Source organism: Ursus arctos, unplaced genomic scaffold (assembly GCF_023065955.2).
Source record: "Ursus arctos isolate Adak ecotype North America unplaced genomic scaffold, UrsArc2.0 scaffold_4, whole genome shotgun sequence".
NCBI classification, from domain to species: Eukaryota; Metazoa; Chordata; class Mammalia; order Carnivora; family Ursidae; genus Ursus; species Ursus arctos.
The window spans coordinates 56,641,885-56,662,421 of NW_026623056.1; the positions used below are offsets into that span (position 1 = coordinate 56,641,885).

Genomic DNA, 20,537 nt, shown 5'->3' on the forward strand with positions numbered 1-20,537 from the left:
ATGTCTTATGCTTATGGTGCTTGGTGGCTGTGGGTCACTACGTAAGTTCCTCTGTGAAATAAACCCTGTTATGGTGATAGTTTCCAAAAACTATTACAAGAAATAAACTAGACTGATGCATATAATGTAAAACATGTATTTAAATTTGACTGAATCCTAAAAGATAAAAATTGCTGGTTTTAGGAGTGTGGTATCCTTTTAAAGTCTAAATATCTCTTGACTCACTCTTCTGGATAATTTTTATCACAATCACTCTCAAACCAATATATAACTTTAAGTTAACAAGCTGGAACCACCAGGTTAAACAGTTTAAATAAGCTAGCAGTTTATTTCTTAAATTTCTTATATTCAGTGACATGAGTCCTGGAATTTCTCTCTTTAGAAGAATAAACTTTAAATATAGACAATATATAGTGAAGGCTTTCTACTCTATCAAAACTTGCCACTAATGTTAAGCTTATCTATTAAAAAGGATGTTTGTGCAAAATAAGTATTTCAGAATTTCCAATTCGGAAGTATTGATTAAAAAATGCCTATAGGTGGGGTGCCTCAGTAAGGGTCTGATTCTTGATTTTGGCTCAGGTCATGATCTCAGGGCTGTTAGATGAAAACTACAAAACTAATGAATGAAATAAAAAAAACTAAATAAATGAAGAGATATTCCATGTTCCCATGAATAGGAAAACTCAATGTTGTCATGATGTCAGTTCTTCCCAACTTGATCTACAAATTCAATGCAATCTCAATCAAAATCCCAGGAAGTTATTTTATGGATATCAACAAATTGATTCTAAGGTTTATATTGAGGCAAAAGACCCAAAATAGCCAATAGAATATTGAAGAACAAAGTTGGAGGACTGATGATACCCCACTTTGAGATGTATTTATAAAGAAAATGTTGTATTGGTGAAAGAAAAGACAAATATATCAAGAGAACAGAACAGAGAGCCCAGAAATAGACCCACATAAATATAGTCAACTGATCTTTGATAAAGGAGCAAAGATAATACAATGAACACAGTCTCATCAACAAACAGTGCTGGACAACTGGACTTCCACATGCAAAAAAAAAAAAAAATTGAGTCTAGACACACTTTATACCTTTCACAAAGATTAACTCAAAATGGATCACAGACCTAAACATAAAATGCAAAACTATAAAACTCCTAGAAGATAACATAGGAGAACACCTAGATGACCCTGGGTATGGTGATGCCTTTTTAAAACAACCATAGTCATGATCCATGAAAGAAATAACTGATAAGCTAGACTTTGTTCAAAAATTAAAAACTCTGCTCTGTGAAAGACAGTATCAAGAGAATTAAAAGACAAACCATAGACTGGGAGAAAATATTTGTAAAAGACACAGAATCTGATAAAGGGCTATCCATAATACACAAAGACCTTTCAAAACTCAACAAAAAGAAAACTAATAATCTGATTTAAAATGGGCCAAAAATCTTAACCAACACCTCACCAAAGAAGATACATAGATAATAAAAAACAAGCATATGAAAAGATGCTCCACATCATACGTCATCAGGGAAATGCAAATTAAAACAGGATACCACTACACACCTACTAGAATGGCCAAATTCTGGAACACTGACAACAGCAAATGCTGGTGAGGATGAACAACAGGAACTCTCATACATGCTGGTGGGAATACAAAACAGTACAGCCACTTTGGAAGACAAGTAGGGCAGTTTCTTATAAAACTAAACCTATTCTTACATTTCAGTAATCATGCTCCTTGGTATTTACCCCAAAGGATTTGAAAACTTATGTCCACACAAAAACCTGAACAAGGATGTTTATAGCAGCTTTATTTGTAGTTGCCAAAACTTGGAAGCAACCAAGATGTCCTTCAGTAGTTGAATGTATAAATAAACTGTCATACATCCAGACAATGGAATATTACTCAGCACTAAAAAGAAATTAGCTATCAAGCTATGAAAAGACATGGTGGAACCTTAAATGCATATTACTAAGTGAAAAAAGCCAATCTGAAAAGGCTATATACTGTATAATTCCAACTATATGCTACTGTGGAAAAGGCAAAACAATGACAGTAGTAAAAAGATCAGTGGTTTCCAGAGGTGAGGGAGGGGAGAGGGAGATAAGAAACGAATAGGTGGAATACAGAGGACTTCTGGGGTAGTGAAAATACTCCATATGATATTACAATGATGCAATTCATTATACATTTATCCAAACCCATAGATTATATAACACCAATGGTGAATCCTAAGATAAACTATGGACTTCGGGTGGTTATGATATACCACTGTAGGTTCATCCGTGGTTTAAAAAAAAAAAAAGCACCATTCTGGTGAGTAATGTTTTTTGTTTTGTTTTTGAGTAATGTTGATACTGGGGGAAGCTATGCATGTATGGGGATGGGGATATAATGGGAAATGTCTGTACTTCCCCCTCAATCTTGCTGTAAGCCTAAAATGGCTCTAAAAAATAAAGTCTTAAAAAACTAACAAAAAAATGAACACTCCACCTTTTATAATACATACTTTAAACATTTACACTGTCAATTACTGGTACATGGTCATTGTCTTTTTTAGGTATTACAACTTACTGTTGTTTCTTGCACAATAATTTTTTTAAAAGCAACTTAACATTTTCATATAACTTTCTGAAAAACAAAGTCCAGACTCTGCTAACCATTTCTCCTTCAGTTCCCCCATCTTATCATTTCAGTTTCTGTACTGGGAAAACTTACCAGATACAGTACATATCTCCATTCTGGAGCTGTGGAATAAGAAAGGATTCACATAGTTGCAGGGCTAACATAGTCTTGCCTTCTTTTTCAGTGTTACAGATGATATCAATTCCACTCTTACAATCAGTTTTCAATAAATGCTATAAAAGGAAAAGAAAAATCAGTTCTTATCATTAAAAATATCTAAAAAGCTAATTGCATTAAATGTGTGGAGTTAAAACTCAGGAAAAAATTAGATGTCTGGTTTTCTTCTACAAAGATGATGAATTACACAGAAATATTTTCATAGTTTCACTATATAGAACCTACACTTTTATGACTACTTTTAATCTCATTAATGTCCACAATTTATAAATAGGTTCTATTATTAGGAAAAGACTGTTTCATCTTTAAAAAAAAAAAAAAAGTAACAAACATGAGCATTTAATTTCTTAGTATTTTATTTAAAAGGTAAAATACTTTATAAAAATGTATTTTAAAAAGTGCTGAATAATTCCTTGAAATCTTATTTAAAATGCTTCTCAGTTTTTATTTACCTCTTATCTGTCACAAGAAGCTCAACATGAATAATGCTTATTGATGAATGTTTTGTTAATTTCATCATTTGTTAATATCAGATTGTCTAATTCAACAGGAGCTTAAAGAATGGTGCCAATGAGAACACATCTAGACAATGTAATCTTAAGACCTTTGGTGTTACTGTAAAAGGAATTTAACAAGAATGGGCTACTTTTTTAAAACTTTTGGTAAGGTTAAAATAGTAATAGGTAAACATAATGTCAAACAATACCTCCCGGAATAGCTGATCTTCTACAGGTGACATAAACAGACATGTGAAGAGCGCTTGATGGAAGTACAAGTCTTTGCTGATTTCTGGGTGATTTATACAAGATTTAATAAGAGCCATTGCTTCAGGTATGCGTTCACAAGCAATTAGGTATCTGGCACGTAGTTCAAAGAACAGTGGATTTTCAGAACTTAAATATTTGTTCACTATATTAAAAAGAAAACAGACTCTTATTACTCTTAAGATTCTCAAAGTTGTTTGAAACTTCACCACTAATGTGGTATCTAAGTAGATTAAGTAGCTATTTAATTAAATAGCATTTTCCTTAGTAGGAGTTTATTTGTGAAAAGAATATTCAGTTACATGATTGGAAAAATGGAAATAAGAGCATCACCAAAACAGTGCTCAAGAACTATTGATTTCTTTTCAGTCTAAAAAGTGAAAAAATTTAAAAAGGAAATAAAATGAAATACTCTCTTTTCAGTTCACTAATATGTTAAAATGTTTCAGATAACATGGGGTCTGGAATTTCTAGTCTATTATATACTTTATTTTTTTACTGCCCAATATTTCATTACAATAAGATAAAAAGGCTGACTCTGAATTTATCATTAAAACCACATTGATGTAGATTAATTATAGAGAAAAGTAATTTGAGTTAGTGAAAACGTAATATATTTTATAACTTTTTAACAAAAAATTAAGTTGGAAGTAGTGCCAAATAGGATTGCTTATTAATATATGCTCATATGTCACTAAGAATAATTACTAATTAATACTTGCTTTTACACAGCTTAAAAACAGATACATACTTTTTATCTACATAAGTTTATTTAGACCTAACAACAACCTATGACAGGTATCATAGTACTTCTTTCACAGATCACAAAACTGAGTCTCAGAGAGGTCAAATGACTTGCCCAAGGACTTAAGAGTAAGTGGTAGAACAGGAACAGGGACCCATATTTCAAATCCAAAGTGTTTAAGTTGTGTATGTTTAATCAGTAGCTCCTAAAATGCCTATGAGTGATGTTTTATTTGGGCTTCAACATTTGCCTTGAAGTTCTGTGTACTGTATATGATAAGCAGACAGTGATTTGTGTAGTTAATGCAAAGATAAACTTCAGACTGGTCTTTACCCTAGAAGTCACCAACTAGAGGAGAGTCATCCATATTCATCAGACTCTAGAGCAGCTTTTCCCAAAGTGAGGTATGCTAGTGGAAGTATGAAAGGAGTATGTACATAAGGACGAGAGAGAGAAAGAGAGAGAGAGAAATGCCATCAGCCCTCATACCAACCAACAACAGATCTGTTCTAGCTCCTAGTCAGAGAAGCCTCAAAGCTCCCCTAAAAGTCCAAACTTTCTTCTCCTGTTCTCACTCCTTTTGAAACTCTTTGTCTCACTCCTGTCTGCTCTGGCCACATTCCCCAGTTTCCTCATAGTTTTCTTCAGTTTGTCACCCTTGCCTTCCCTATCTGGACTCTTAATACTTTTCCTCAGTGATCTAACTCTTTCTCTTCAGTTCCAACTTCCTCCCTCTTCAGTTTTTTATTCCTTTCTGAAGCCCTCACATCAAGTTCCAGTCTCCTTTGTATCCCCTGGGTATTTACCACTAAACCACTGTGATATATACTGTAGCCTTCTCATCCCACCACTTTTTACTACTTCTCCTGGTCTTCTGTCTTTCTTCATCTTCTCTCACATCTCTGTCACAGTCCTCCACATTTGTATCTGGGGATGGCTTGCTCTTAAGCTGGAGAAGCATAGCCCCTTCTCCACTCAGTTCTACTCAAAGCCCACCCCCAACCCTTGACTTGAGACAAATGGAAAGATCCTAACCTGCTCAGCATAATATGTGGTGTGAAGTATCCTCACCAGACCAAGGTCTAAATGGTTCCAAGGCTAGGAAGTCTTGTCTCTTCCCTCTGGCCATCTTATAATTGCACTTCATGGGCTCTCCATGGTTTCAAATGTTTTCCATACTTTTTTGCTTATACTACTGCTGAGTTTACATTCTAAGTTTGGTGATCGAAAATGTTCTGGGGCTCAGGATTAATATGGCAAACATTTTTAAAAAGAATTAACTAGAAGTAACTGACAGAGCCTTTTGCCTCAAAAGGAAATTTTGGCCCACAGGAAACACTGTGGATCTAGGTTGAAGAGGAGGTGATGTCAAAGAAGTACGAAGGGCATTAAGGGGAACATCTATTAATGGATGAAGTTTGGGAAATACTGCTCCAGAGTATTTGGAATTGAAATTTACTTATTCCTTCAACTAGTCACTCATTCACTTAACACATTCATCATGTGGTCATTCATTCAGTTAACAAATACTTATACTGAGCACCTACTCTGTCCCAGGCCCTGGGCTGGGTATAGGATATGCAGCAGTGGTGATAAAAACTGGCAGAGTTCCAGCCTTCACAGAGTTTCCTGTATAAGGGAGAGTCCATGTGCTTAAGCAGGGTGTTTTTTTAAGTTTGTTCCTACTTAAATAGATTTTTAAAATATAACAAATGGCGAAAACAAACTTTCTGTAAGTAACATCTGGATAGTAAAAGTGTTCACACTCTGAATTCCCATTAGAATAAATGGGAAATTACTGGATATAAATGTACCTAGTCTGGTGTCAAAAGTCATTCTTGGGCCAGGTTAGTATAACAATTTAAACACATTTCATGTGAAAATACATTACTCTTATTCAAAGAAAAATCACTATTACTGCTCTAGTTAGAAATGAAATTGCGCTTGCTTCTCACAAATGTTGGTTTTGATTTTGAGTCTCCTGAAGTACCTATCTCCTGAGATGCTGGCTGGGCTTTAAGAACAGCTTGCAACACTGGATCTTCCCATGGGCCACCATCTCTAATGATTCGAGTCACCAGTTCCAGATTCACATTTCCATATCTGCGGAGGTGATTCTGGCATTCCTAGGAGAGAAAAATCATTTTGGCTTTGTGAATTTAAAGGGGTTAAAAACTAAACTTGATCATCCTTGTCAATAAAATGACTGATGGTCAATGAGGCAGCTATTAAATTATAAAAGAGAAAGGGTTGCTATAGTAACCTAAGTAGGGTGTCAAAACCCCATCAGTACACAAATAGGCTTTAATGCCAAAGGTTACAGAGTTTTTACATAATTGGACTTAGAAAATCCAATTATAATAGGGATGAAGTGTAACCCAAGGGAAAAACTTAAGGGATGCATCATTTCTAGGAAAAGAACCAGGTTGCAAAACCTAAGGGAAAAACTTAACAGGATGCATCATTTCTAGGAAAAGAACCAGGTTGCAAAAATGTAAAACTTAAATGTTCAGTTAAATTTATGTGAGGGCTCGTAAAACTTTGGTTAACAATGGCAAGCAAGAGCCTGACTATAAAAAGGAGGTAGAGGGGTCCTTGGCCAATACAGACTGTGGTTGGCAGACAGACACAGGTCCCTTGCTTTGATCCCAAATGTATACTCTTGAGTTGTGCTAAAAGGCTGGAAGATAGAAATTCTGTTGCATTTTGTTTTGTTAGCAGATTTATAGTCTTGGGATGAAGAAATGGCAGACTGAAGGAATGAATCCAACCTCTAATACGAAAACTTTGCATTCGTTTTAAAATGAAGATGTATTGATAAGCTGGGCATTAACTGATAATTTGTCTATGCATTTTCTGGGAATTTTTTAAAAGATGTTTGAAATGTTTTTAGAGAATGTATATATGAGACTCGTGATTATAGTATGAATTATGTAACAAAGTTAAGCTTGTAAACAAATCTTAATATTTAGGAGAACTTGGCCGAATGAATTTAAAAATATGATTTATTAGATTTAGATTTATAAAATTTAATTGTTTGATTATGCTTTTTTAATTCATTATACACCTTTGTTGTTTTTGAAAATGTTTCAAGGAATTTAATTAGATAACTTTAGAAGATTAACTGAAGGCCTAGTGAAGGTATGACTAGATTTATTTTTTTAAATGCATACACTGAGCTTACAGCCTTAAGGAAAGAAATTAGATATTGAAATTGGCAATGTTAAAAATTTGAATAAACTGCACATCAATTAAAGCACAAACAATTGCCAAAATTTCTTTCTGTGCTCAAAAAATCCCTCAGACATTAAAAACGTAGTAACAGTTATAAAGCAAAGCTTCAGTATAAAACAATACATCATTACAAATCTTATGACAAAAATCACCAGGCTACATATTCAAAGTGGCAATAAACACTTTGTTTTTATATGTCATGTTCTTCCATCATTTGAATGTTACAAAGTGGTATCTATATGCCACTTTTTATTCTTTAAACACAAAAAGGGGTTTTATTTGTTTTATAAGAGAACAAAGCAGAAGAAATACCAAGTTTCAAGATAAAGAATCATTTAGTCACAGAAGTCAAAGGATCATGAAGTCATAACCTGAAAATAAGTATCTTCTAAAAGTTATTTAGAGTATTCCCAAATTAAAATGAGCAAGCAAGCAAGCAAGCAAGCAAACAAAAACTGTATAAGTAATGGGCAAGTTACTCAACCTCTCCGTGCTCCTTCAGTTAACTCATCTGCAGAATAGATACTAAAAACACCTACTTCACAGGATTGCTGTAAGGTTTAAATATACAGTATTGAAAAGTGCTTAGTACAGTGCCTGGCACACAGTAAGCACTTTTAAAATGTTAGCTATTATTTCTTCTAGTATTTTTTAACAATTTGGATAGTTTATCTTAGCATACCCAAATGCCTTAGCATAAAATTAATTAATTTCTACATTTCCATGTGTCAGCATGTTATAGCATTCATAAAAATAGGGTATAAAGTTTTTGATCAGCCATGATATGTTTTAAACACATGGAACATAGTAACAATCTGTGGTAACAACTTATGATTTAAAACAATCATCAGTTTCCAAGCTAAAGGTAAACTTCTAAATTACTCTAGACACACATACTGCTACCCCTAAAATTTAACTACTGTACGCTGGCTTTTGGTTCAATAAAAGCATAAGAGATAAGGTGAACTGGATGCTGGCCCCTGAATCACTGGTGAGCTTTAACTTTGCTTCTGAGCTCTTGGACAACCCATCCTTCTAGCTGTCTTATAGTAGGTAAGGTACCAATCATACAGCCATTAGCACTGTGGGCCCTATAACTGGACTTAGGCCTAAGTCAAGATACGGTGCAATAGGTCTATTGGTAATTTCCTAAATGTGGCTGAAGAGTAAGAAATACTTGGAGGTCTTGTTAAAAAACAGATTCCCAGGCACCAATTAAACATACTAAATCAAAATTTCTAGAGGAAAGCTCCGATAAACTGTATATTTAATAACTGCCACCCCTCAGTTAACTTTGGCATGCTTTTTAATTGTACCTTCTACATTTGGAGTGTACTTTCATAAATGCTAATACTAGAAATTACATACTTGTACTCCTATCAACCATTCTATTAAAAATTCATCAATTAGCTTAAGTTCATTTTTCTGAGACAACAATTATAAGGTAGAGTTTTGGTTTTTTGTGTATGTGCACTTCTTGAGTCAAGGGCACCATATTCCGGAGACCACTTTTATGGGAAATAGCTTTAGACAGGAAACAGAGATGAAATGAAGATTTCGTTGTCATTGTAGTATATTTAAAAAGACATGGGATGAAAGAGAACAAATCAGTCTGTAAATATCTTTTGGCTCCTCATTCCTTAAATAATACAGTGGTTTCTATGGATGAAATGCAATTTAAAAGCCTTGAAAGTGAAAAAGGAAGCATTTAAACCACTATAGAATTCACAACTTATCTTTTCTGTATATACATATTATATATTTTTTAGAATGTTCACTTAAAAACTTGGACCTGTATATTAACCTAATTCTTTAGTAAGTCATCTACACTGTGCTAACCATAATTTCCTCAGAAACTTCCATTCAACATTGTGTTTTTGCCAAAGGTAGAGAGAAGACAAAACCCCTTCCCTCACTCTTCTTTCAGAATCTATTGTGGTATGGGCTTAATGTTTTGTTCAGGAGAATTTTCTTCCCTGAACTTGTTGCCTATTTAGAACTGGCCCCTCAACATGTCTGCAAAGCTGTAGACCAGTTTTCTGGCCATTCTGTATACTTGATCTGAACTCTTTGGCAGCTCATAGGATAAAATTCTTTTTTTAATAGCATAAAATTCTTAATGCCCCAACCTCATATTTAAGGACCTCTGGATGTACCTTCCTAACTCATTCACCTAGTGTACATGAATCCATCTCTTCCTTGTCTCTTAGATTCATCAGGTACTGTCTTGCTATGCTTTTCTCATTATCACTCTCTTTCTCCTTCAACTTCCTATAAACCTTTCTAAACCTTCCCATAAGCCATTCTAAATCCTTTCCTATCTTTTCACAGTCCTACTTTTCCCTGAGAAGCCTCTACTAGCTACCTCAATCCATAATAAACTTAATTCCTTCTGCAGTACTGAAAATGAGTACCAGTCCACTCTGGTATTTATCATGTAAGAGGAGGCCTTGTATTATTAAAGGTTGACATCTTGCTTCTTAGGTAATTAAAAGCTTCTTCAAACAGAGCCAAGAAAGGAAAGGTATACCAGAGAAGATAAATTCTCAATAATTAACTTTTTAATTAAAATAGGGTTTTATGGAAATCCGTGTAATCAGAAGCACTGTGCAGTGTTTGTCTTATTTTGAATGAAATGCAGGTTCCAGAGTAAAATTATAGAATACCATGTCAAATTCATTCATAAAACAAGCTATTATAGCATAAATCAAAGCAAAAATATTTTAAAAAGGTCTTCAATGTGGTCAATATCACACTTTCATTGGTTATCTTAAAGCAAAGCATTTCAACAAGTTGTAAAATTTAAAGATGTTAGGTAGTTTTCTTTTAGAAAAAGACAACATCACACATTTGCTGTTCTTTTCTGTGGTAAGTTCCTAAGGAATATTTACCTAATGTTTTTGAAAAATAAGCATTCTGAGTTTGTCCATATAAAGAAAACAGTGTAACAGTGAGAAGGTTACTGCTTTTCAAAAGAAAGTTCTTATGGAGAAAATAATTTAAAATGAATGTTTGGAAGTGTTTGCATTTTTACATGTTTGCTGTTGCCAAAAATCAGCATGTCACCTATAATGTTTGTATCTGTGCCCTTAAAAAACTTAAACTAGAATTTTTTATTGAAAAACCTTTCAACTGCAGCATTTTATTAGGTTTTCAATTCATATGTTAAAAATGGTTAGTATCAAGAAAACATTGATTTCAGTAACAACAGAAATTTAGTAGTCAAATTTCAACCACTTTAAATTTGGTGGAAGGAATTTAAAACTGAGTATCATAGTTTAGAAGATTTTTTCATTTGCATCTACCAAAGGTGTCTTTTTCACCCATGACAGCTGTAAGTATCAAAAACTGAACCTAAAATCAGACTACGAATTACTATATGACCAAGTGTTAACATTTTTCAAAATAAACACATTCAGTCACACTGCTGTCATTAGTTTTTACACTGTTAAAACATGATTTTACTTTTATCTTTTTAAAGTGTTTTTATGTTTTATAATGTATATAATATTAGTATATGTACATAAATAACAAATATACATGTATTGATATGTATATATATTTTTAAAGCCTGGATGGTTGTCCTATCAAAAGTCTAGAGATTCCTGGTTTTAGCTATTATTTGTTTTTACATTGGATTTGGAATCAAATATAAAACTCACTGTCTTCTATTGATCCTAATATTATGTCACTTTTCTTTATTTGATGTGCTTCTTCCTGTTATTTCTACTGTTTACACTCTAGTATAGGCCTTCATCTGCTATCATTTAGATAACCACATTAATTTCTTCTTCCTCCCTCTCCCCAGTAAGTCTTTGGAAGGTCTCAAAATGTTAGATCACAAAGCATTTTATTAAGATAGCCATATAAATAAAACATTTTTTTAGGGGCACGTGGCTGGCTCAGTTGGAAGAGCATGTAACCCTTGATCTCAGGGTCATGAGTTCAAGCCCTATGTTGGGTCTAGAGATTACTTAAATAAATAAAACTTAAAAAAAATTTCTTTAAACCTATTGTTTTGACAACTACATTACTGCAAACACATGATTATTTCAATTCATAGAATAGAATAAGTATAATATTGGTTGAAGGTAGTAAGACTTAGGCCCTTGTTCTACTTCTATAAACCTCAACTCCATCAGAGCTTAATTTTCTGATCTGTAAAATAAGGGATTATTGGATTAAACAATTATCTCAAAATTATAAAAATTCATGAATGCCTATAAATTACATAAATTTGATTTTTAAAAATAACTAGAATCATGTACTTAGTGAACTATTTAAGATGCCCTATTTGGGAACTTTAGAAAAAAATATAAGTAATTGTTCCCTGTTTAATAAACACGATTACATTTTTATACATTTGAAAAAATCTTAAGTAGTAAATGTAAATGTTACCTAAATTATCAACTGGAGTTTTATCTGAAGGGGAAGCCACTCCTAAGTAGAGCAAAACCTTCAACTGAGAGCATAACCAAATTTCAGAATTGGTGATTGTCACGCTAATGAAAGTACAACCCTATTATTAACATTTTTAAATCAGGAGGGAAATAATACGGCCAACAGAGAAGTGCTATTGTTATGATTCTAACCTATAAGACAGACGGTGACGCAGAATTAAGGTGTGTGCAAGATTTACTTGAGTAAAGGTTCCCACACAAAGAAATAAATATAAAATCTGATTCAGCAAAAGAGCAACAGAGTTAGTCAAGAGAACAGGTCACAGTACTGGCAATGCCACAAATTGGGCAAGTTAATCTCCAATAAATATTACTGAATGGATGAATGAATGAATCTCTGTCCTTGGTTTTATCATGTATTAAAGTTACAATGGATTTAATGACCTTTACAGTTCTTTACAGCCAAATTTTCTATGATCTAGTATTTTAGCTGGGAAAACATAAACTACTTCAAGCACTAATATGCTTATAATTCTAGCTATGTATTAGGACACTATAGAATCATCTTTCAGTGATCAATGAATGCCTCAATGACCCTGATGTGCTTTCAGAGCTATTTTCAAAGTATTAATCTACAATTAAATTTTGATTTTGAAGACAGTTACATGCCTGCTCCTAACAACACAAAACTGTAAGATGCTCAGAACATAAGGTCTTTGTTTATAGTTGGATACTATGGTATGAGTAACTATCAATGCACAATGTTCAGTACCTACTTTTGAGATGACTGTCATTCCATGTGTCAGGGTATACCAGCCTTTCCTGAGATTTGCAACTTATTGATGCTGACAGCCTTATCTTTTGGAGCTTGCTCTTGATCCCTGGGGCTTAACTGTCTCAAGTTTATTTATTGTATTATGCTTGAAATAACTCTGGCTCTTAAATCTCTTCAAAGTGATTATAGAACTTCAACAGTTGAGCTAAAGTGTTTCTATCTCAGATTTTAAAAAAAATAATAGAGAAAGTGAAAATATTTCTGAGGTGCTAATATACAAGAGTTATTAATAGGAGTAACAAGGAGTAACAAGGAGAAAGGAGTACCTTTCTCAATTAAGCAGACTTCTATTTCTCTTTTTTCTACACACTGTCAAAGTAAAATCCACAAATAAATATTCAGTGGTTTCACCCCATGAATGCATTTGTTGATCTGTCCCTCATCTCACTGTACAGTAGTAACCAATGGACCATGAGGTAAATTTCAGAAAATATACCTCATTTTTTCTTGTTTTTTAGAGTTCAGCAATGATGATCCATCTCTAAGAGGGATTTTTTTTTTTAAAGAAAGAAATGCCTATGGACTTATTTATCCTTCGTTTGTGTTGGCAAACCTATCAATATGAGGGGCTAAGACTAAGTGCTGGACACGCAGGGATGAAAGTAGCCTCTGCCCATGAGCTCTAACAGCATAGTTGGAAAGTCTTATCAAACCACAGACAGAATACACAGGAATTAGTGTTTCAGTAACAATAGAAAAGCTTGTGATGGGGAAGGGGGTGGTGGCATCCTATGCAGTCAAAATGGAATTAAGCAAAGACAGGAGAGAACTTCTGTCAGAGAAGAATATGCGAACACAATTTTGAAACCGCTCCTCAAAATGTCTTGATATTATTAAGTTGGTATGATCATATCCTCTAAAAGCATTTTAACCAGTACTACAAAGGTGGTTTGAATACCATGATTAGGACTTTACCAAATAAAGTCTTTGGGCAGCTTATTCCAAGTGGTCTAGGAAGGAAACATAGTCCAGAAGGTTTTAGTAGAAAGTAGGTTCTTCATTTTAGGGGTGCCCGGGTAGCTCAGTCGGTTAAGTGTCCAACTCTTGATTTCAGCTCATGTCATGATCTCAGAGTTGTGAGATCAATCCCCGCCACTGGGGTCCACCCTCAGTGCTCAGTGGGGTGTCTGCTTGAGATTCTCTCTCTCCCTCTGCTCCTCTCCCCCATGTGCACTCTCTCTCACGCACGCGCTCTCTCTCAAACAAATCTTTTAAACTTCATATTAGCTAAAAATAAAATCTGGGAAGTATGCTGGGTTATAATGCCAAGGAATACACACTCTGACTCCTTAGGGAAAATCAACACTTGCCCCAGTGCAATAGGATGGGCATAACAATTTATTTAAATTCCTCTCTTGTGGCTGGTTCTTTTACTTTTGATTCTTTTTGCTCTTCTTTTACGATGCTATCGCAATAAAATAGTGTTGGGCCTCCTGCTGTTTGGGAGGTTGTATCCCCAATCTCCTCCCATCTGCTTTCCCCCAGTTATCCAAAGAAGGACAAGCAGATTGAAAAATAGAATACAGGAGCGCCTGGGTGGTGCAGTTTTTAAGCGTCTGCCTTTGGCTCAGGGTGTGATCCCAGTGTTCTGGGATCAAGTCCCACATCAGGCTCCTCCGCTGGGAACCTGCTTCTTCCTCTCCCACTCCCCCTGCTTGTGTTCCCTCTCTTGCTGGCTGTCTCTCTCTGTCAAATAAATAAATAAAATCTTAAAAAAAAAAAAAGAAAAACAGACTACAGTCTCAGGAAAGAAAGCTTAACTAAGGCCTACTTCTAGTCTGAACAAAAAAGATCTTTGTGAATTATACATTGACCCCAAGGGATGAGAGGACAGAGTGCTCACTGAGGTCAGGGCAGGCTTACTAAATAAAACAACTGCAGAGCTCTAGCAGTAAGGCTTTTAGATTATTGGTTAGCGTTTTGCTGACTACTCCAGGGTCTTCTTTTTCCCCCCCTAAATTGGAGGCTTTATAACATCTATTTTTCTCTTGATTTATAAAAGTAATACATGTTCTTGGTTTGTTTGTTTTTTTTTAAAATAAAGGCAAGAAAGATACAAATATAGACCCATCAATTTATCTATCATTGGGCATTTGGATGTTCCAAAGATATTTAAAACTCTGGAATGGAAGTTATCTTCTTTTTTTTTTTTTTTTTAAAGATTTTATTTATTTATTTGACAGAGATAGAGACAGCCAGCGAGAGAGGGAACACAAGCAGGGGGAGTGGGAGAGGAAGAAGCAGGCTCACAGCAGAAGAGCCTGATGTGGGGCTCAATCCCACAACGCCGGGATCACGCGCTGAGCCCAAGGCAGACGCTTAACCGCTGTGCCACCCAGGCGCCCCTGGAATGGAAGTTATCTTCTTTCTATATCCTGTTCTTCCCCCTATAATCACTGCCCACTTAGTGAATGGCACTACTCTATATGGTTACTTCAGCTTAAATGCCCCCAAAATATACCTGATTCTTCCCTATCCTCCTTACCGCCATCCAATCTATAATCTGAGATTTTAGTTCCATATCGTTACCTATGTGCTTGTATTTTCTTTTTCCAGAATCATTTCTAACATTAAAGAATTTTCATTACAGCCATATTAACAATAGTCTACTAATTTTTACTTGTTTCCTCACATCAGTCCTATTTTTTAGTTCTATAACAACTCATTTGTAAATTCTTTGTTTTGACCATTTCTAAATCAGCTGGCATACTTTTTTTTTTTTCTGATAAAAGACTTATAGTTGTTTTGTTTTTCTAGTATTTGGACTATTTCTTTCTTTTGCTCTCTCTCATAAACTATAGGGCTTGGCAGCTGTATTATTAAATAATATTTTTTCCCTTGAAAAACTCCACAGACATTATTTATTTATTCTGGTATTTGTTACAATGGGGAAGTTCATTGCTAGCCTGATTTTTTCCTTTGTGAGAATCCTGTTTTACATGAGTCCTGCATCTGTAGGAACTTTCCTTTATCCTGAAAATTGAAGACTACAATAAGATATGGCTGCATGTAACTATGAACTGAAAATACATTTTTAGAGATCTGTTTCCTTCACTGAGTTTTTTCTGGAGCTAATCTGCTGTTGATCGCCTACTTTTAATTTAGTAGTTTCATTTCCATGCAATATTTTAACTCCATACATTCTCTTGGATGGTCCCTTCTTTACAATTTCACTTTCAGTTTCATAGAGGATACCCTGAGCTCAACCACAGAAAGAACAAAACTGATCCTTTTTTTAGCTGTTTTATCTTAACCATGTAACTGATGGTAACTGGCATTAATCTCTTTATGAATCTTTACCTAGAATATCTGGAACAGAGAGCTGTTCTACTATGGGTAAATAGGTCTCTTTGACTCCTTTAAGCTCAACCAAGACAGAAGGGAAAAGGTTATAAGTTTACTTTGTTAGATCAATGGCCCATGAGGCAGAAAGAGGAAGCTACAGTGGGAGACAACCATACCTCTTTGCAAAACTTTCTAACCTCTGGATATTGGGGCAGGCTGCATTTAGTTTGGGTCATACTCTCATTTTCTCAATGGAAGGAATGCTTTCATGGAGAGCCACATACCCCATTTTTAATATTGATAGCTTAGTCATATCAGTATTCCTGTTCTGTGGGCTCTGCTGCACACCTGGCGCACTTTCAAGAAGCACCAACAAGAATGAGATTGGCCATACACCTAATACCCCACCATCTGGTATTTCTTCCAGTCCCCACTATTACAAGCTGACAGGGGTAGGGGTCATTACTGGATAGCATTTGGTAGGCCTCCCCTCTCTTTCCCCTATTTAATCACATTCAGTTAACCAAGTATTGTTTGGCCTATCACTTGAGATAGATTCATCCCTGAGGGCTTCATACAGATCCTGATCCTAGTTTCCAACATTCATAAGAAATTTTGTTCTCATGTTATTTTTACCATTTCACTGGGAATCTGATTTAATCACGTTAATGGGTTTTGGAGACCTAGTGTATGAATTCAATCACAAGCCTATGGAAAGCTCACCAATGAACAGATTAAAAATAATAACGAGGTAGGTTCATCATATAAGCAATGTGTCGTCATCTTTTTTTGAGGTAAAGAAAAATTACTGGAAGACAAAAATTAAGAAAGCAAGCTTTTAGAAGCCAGCAAATGGAACATCTGGCTCTAAGAATGAAATTTCCTTTTGGAATAAGGTAGAGGAAAAATTATAGTCAGTCAGTAACAAGATTTAAAATTTCTACTTGAGTAGCTCAGATTTTAGAAGATTCAGAAATTCACTGAAGAAAAGAGTAACTTTAAGAATAAACTTAAGGGCCGGGTTTTGGTTTTACTGTGAAAACAGAAATCCAGGTAGTATGATTTCAGAGCCTACAATCTGACAGAAGGGATAATTAACTCAAATTCTGCAAAGAATATTAATCCCTTGTTAATTCAAGTTGTGGTCCTGGGACAAGCACTACAGGCATCACTTCTGAGCTTGAGAGAATTGTAGACTCTCAGGCCCCTACCCCACAACTACTGAATCAATATCTGCATTTTAACAAGATTCCCAGGTACATTAAAGTATAAGCAACATTATGTTTATCCTACTTATGGTAGAGGAGAAAGTGCAAGATCTTAAGTTGGTATAAATCTTTATGAAAGATGGATAGTAATTAACCACTTGGGGAAATAGGGTTTACATTAGAAAATATAAAAACATTCCAAAAAGTGACATTGGGATAATCACTGGACTTTGTCAAAGATAAGTCAAAGCCTGGGGAATTTACAAGACCTTAGCAAATGCAAGAGTTTAGGGAACTATACATGATGGACTACATGTGGGCCCTTCGCAGGTCCCCAAGGGCACAGGCCTGAAAGTACCAAATAGCGGCAGCTCAGTTCAGAAAATGGAGGATGAAAGGTGGTGAAATCTCTCCTAGAAGGCAGGAGTTAGAGGCCTGAGAAAACTCAAGAGTAGTAAGAAATAAGCGGAAGTAGGAAGAAGCCATAGCAACAGAAGTGGCAGAAGTGGCGTAGAAATTTTAAAAACAAAAGAGAACAAAAGGAGGGGCGCGTTTTAGAAATTGAGCAGGAGACAGAAAAGGGTACAAAACCAAGAACTCTTCCCTGAGGAATTATTTTGAAACTGAAAGGAAACCCTGCTCAAAAAAAAAAAAAAAAAAAAAAAAAAAAAAAAAAAATCCCTTCACAGATGTTATGATTTCACACATTTAAAACATAATTCAAATATTGTCTCTCATCTACTCTACAAACACTTCAGCAGTTCCCATTATCAGTGCTCAGTTAACATTTTCATGAGGCATTTCCTGACGATCTCATTTAAAACTGAAATTTCCTTCCCCAGTACCATCGTGCCAGCAATCCCTATCTCCCTGGCCTGCTTCATCTTCCTGTGAGTCATTTGTCACTTCCTAAAATACTCTTAAATTTACGAAGATTTGATTTATTGTCTTTCTGTCTCTATACTAGAATTATACTCCACAACAGGAGGGTTGTTCTGGTTTTGCTTACTACTTTTTTTCCCAGAGCTTAGTACCTGGCATATACTGGAGAACTTAATAAATATATGCCTAGTAAAAATTCAAGAATGGAATGCCAAGAACACAAGTGTCAAAGGAAAAATGGAATGGAAAATTAAAAAGTTTTAAATACAGAATATAGACTTTAATTAGAATGTAAGCTCCATAATGGGGCACCTGGCTGTTCAGTTGGAAAAGCATAGGATTCTTGATCTCAGGGTCGTGAGTTAAGCCCCACATAGGGTGTAGATTACTAAAAATAAATAAATAAACTTAAGAGAAAAAAAAGAATGTAAGTAAGCTCCATGAAAATAGGTATTTTGGGGGCGCCTGGGTGGCACAGCGGTTAAGTGTCTGCCTTCGGCTCAGGGCGTGATCCTGGCGTTATGGGATCGAGTCCCACATCAGGCTCCTTCACTATGAGCCTGCTTCTTCCTCTCCCACTTCCCCTGCTTGTGTTCCCTCTCTCGCTGGCTGTCTCTATCTCTGTCAAATAAATAAATAAAATCTTTAAAAAAAAAAAGAAAATTGGTATTTTTACTTCCTTACTAAATAGAAGAATGGATAAAGTAGAATGTTTAATACAATATACCTAGTTTTATTGATTCTAAGATGCATTTTTTCCCTATTTCTACAATTCTAAAATCAGAATATGTTTTATAGTCAATGCTATCTTAGAATCCAAGTCAGCCTGGTAATGATCACAATGTAGCTGTCATTCTGTATCCATGGACATTCAAAGAGACAGCATAAAAACTTGCAAAAGGGTATATTGGTGACTCCGAATAAAATCCAAGAGACTACCAGAGCACTCTTTTAACTTGTGGGAAGCAAACAGTTTGAGGAGGGTACAGGGCAATTAACGTAATCTGACAATACTCTGAAGCAGGAGTCAAAAGCTAGCTGGTTAAACAGAACCATAAAACCAGCTTAAGCTTTTAAAAGCCCAGTGCCAATGGCTTTTAGTTCTTTTATCAACTACTTTAGGAAATGCTACCTCATCAACACTTTTGATGCCACTGAAGACAAAACAGTATAGAAAAATAGACAGTAACTGAGTAGAAAAACAAATCTAGAGTCAGATTCTGAGTGTGAAGAAGTTTTAGATATATCTTAGCCAATTAAGTCTGCCTCTAATTTTCTTATGTCTATGATCGCACCAGCGTGAGCAATCATAAAAATCTATTTTAATTCAGTCTAAAAGATCTCTTTCAATAAATACAAAATAAAAATTCTAGGTGAGAGAAAGCACTGCATGACTTTTTGGTTACTATGCTAATCTCCTTCCTAAAGATAGATAGCAATTCTCCTGGTTGACCATAAGCCTCTCTTTACTAACACGTAATAGGAATAAATGTTAAGATGTCTGAACACTTTACCCCTAGAGGGAGCTCAAAGTACATCTTCCTTTATTCCACCCCAGAGAATAATGAGATGACAAGGACACATTAGTGAGCCATATGTACTAGGGACTGCAAATGGTAAAAAGATCAAATGATCAAATGTTCTTGCTTCTACACGTCTTTGGATCTTTGTCATTCCCTTCTGGATTTACTTTCTCCTCTCATATAGCACGTGCCCCCCCCCTGCCCCCCATGCTTCCTATCTTGGGAAGGCTATTGAGAAAATAAATGAGAAAATCAGGATACAGTCAAGGGGAAAAAGTGATATGGGACAGGCAGCCTGCTTTTAGGCTAGGCAAGAAAAGTCCTTTTTTACTAGGGCTGAGTTCTACATGGGGCTTTGAAACCAAAGCCTATAGCAATAAACAGTGTGAGTATATGTGCAAGATGTGCTTAAGAATCTACAAGGGTGGTAGCAGCAAGCTCTGGTCTAGCAAATGTTGAACTGGAATGTTAATTTGAACTGCTTTTAGAAATATAGCTAGAAGTTAATTTTAAGAACCTTCTTTTTCTGCTAGTAAAATATCCTAATGACTGCCATCTTAGTAAATATAAAAACTTACAAGCAATAAATAATAAATATACCATTTTTAGAGGGAGAATAAGGCATGTGTTAAATGTAGACAAAATGTGAAGGAATAAACTGTTTTACCTGAAATGATCCAAGAATATCCTTTAAGGGCTCTTCATAAAACTCATCTCTTCCAAAGAACAGCAGCAACTCAAAGAAGCTCCTAGAAAGAATATGTGAATAATAACTTTCATTGCTTCTTTAATTTTTTTTTGCCCCAATTAAAAATATTCTCAAGAGATAAAAGCTATGTAACA

General features: G+C 35.0%; 1 protein-coding gene and 1 long non-coding RNA gene across 3 annotated transcripts in view; one reads left to right on the top strand and one right to left on the bottom strand.

The window, feature by feature from the left end:
* ZNF654 (zinc finger protein 654) overlaps positions 1-20,537 on the bottom strand; it is an 84,258-nt gene that overhangs the window by 16,313 nt on the left and 47,408 nt on the right. For both annotated transcript variants that reach the window (XM_026490634.4, XM_026490591.4), the window contains exons 3-6: positions 20,362-20,443; positions 6,318-6,453; positions 3,525-3,727; positions 2,735-2,874 (exon numbers count right to left, since the gene is read on the bottom strand). In XM_026490634.4, the coding sequence (XP_026346419.1) occupies positions 2,735-2,874; positions 3,525-3,727; positions 6,318-6,453; positions 20,362-20,443 (561 nt within the window). The remainder of the gene's footprint in view (positions 1-2,734; positions 2,875-3,524; positions 3,728-6,317; positions 6,454-20,361; positions 20,444-20,537) is intronic.
* The window catches only part of LOC130542676 (uncharacterized), a 54,821-nt gene that overhangs the window by 12,756 nt on the left and 21,528 nt on the right, over positions 1-20,537 (top strand). The gene's annotated exons all lie outside the window — the stretch shown is intronic.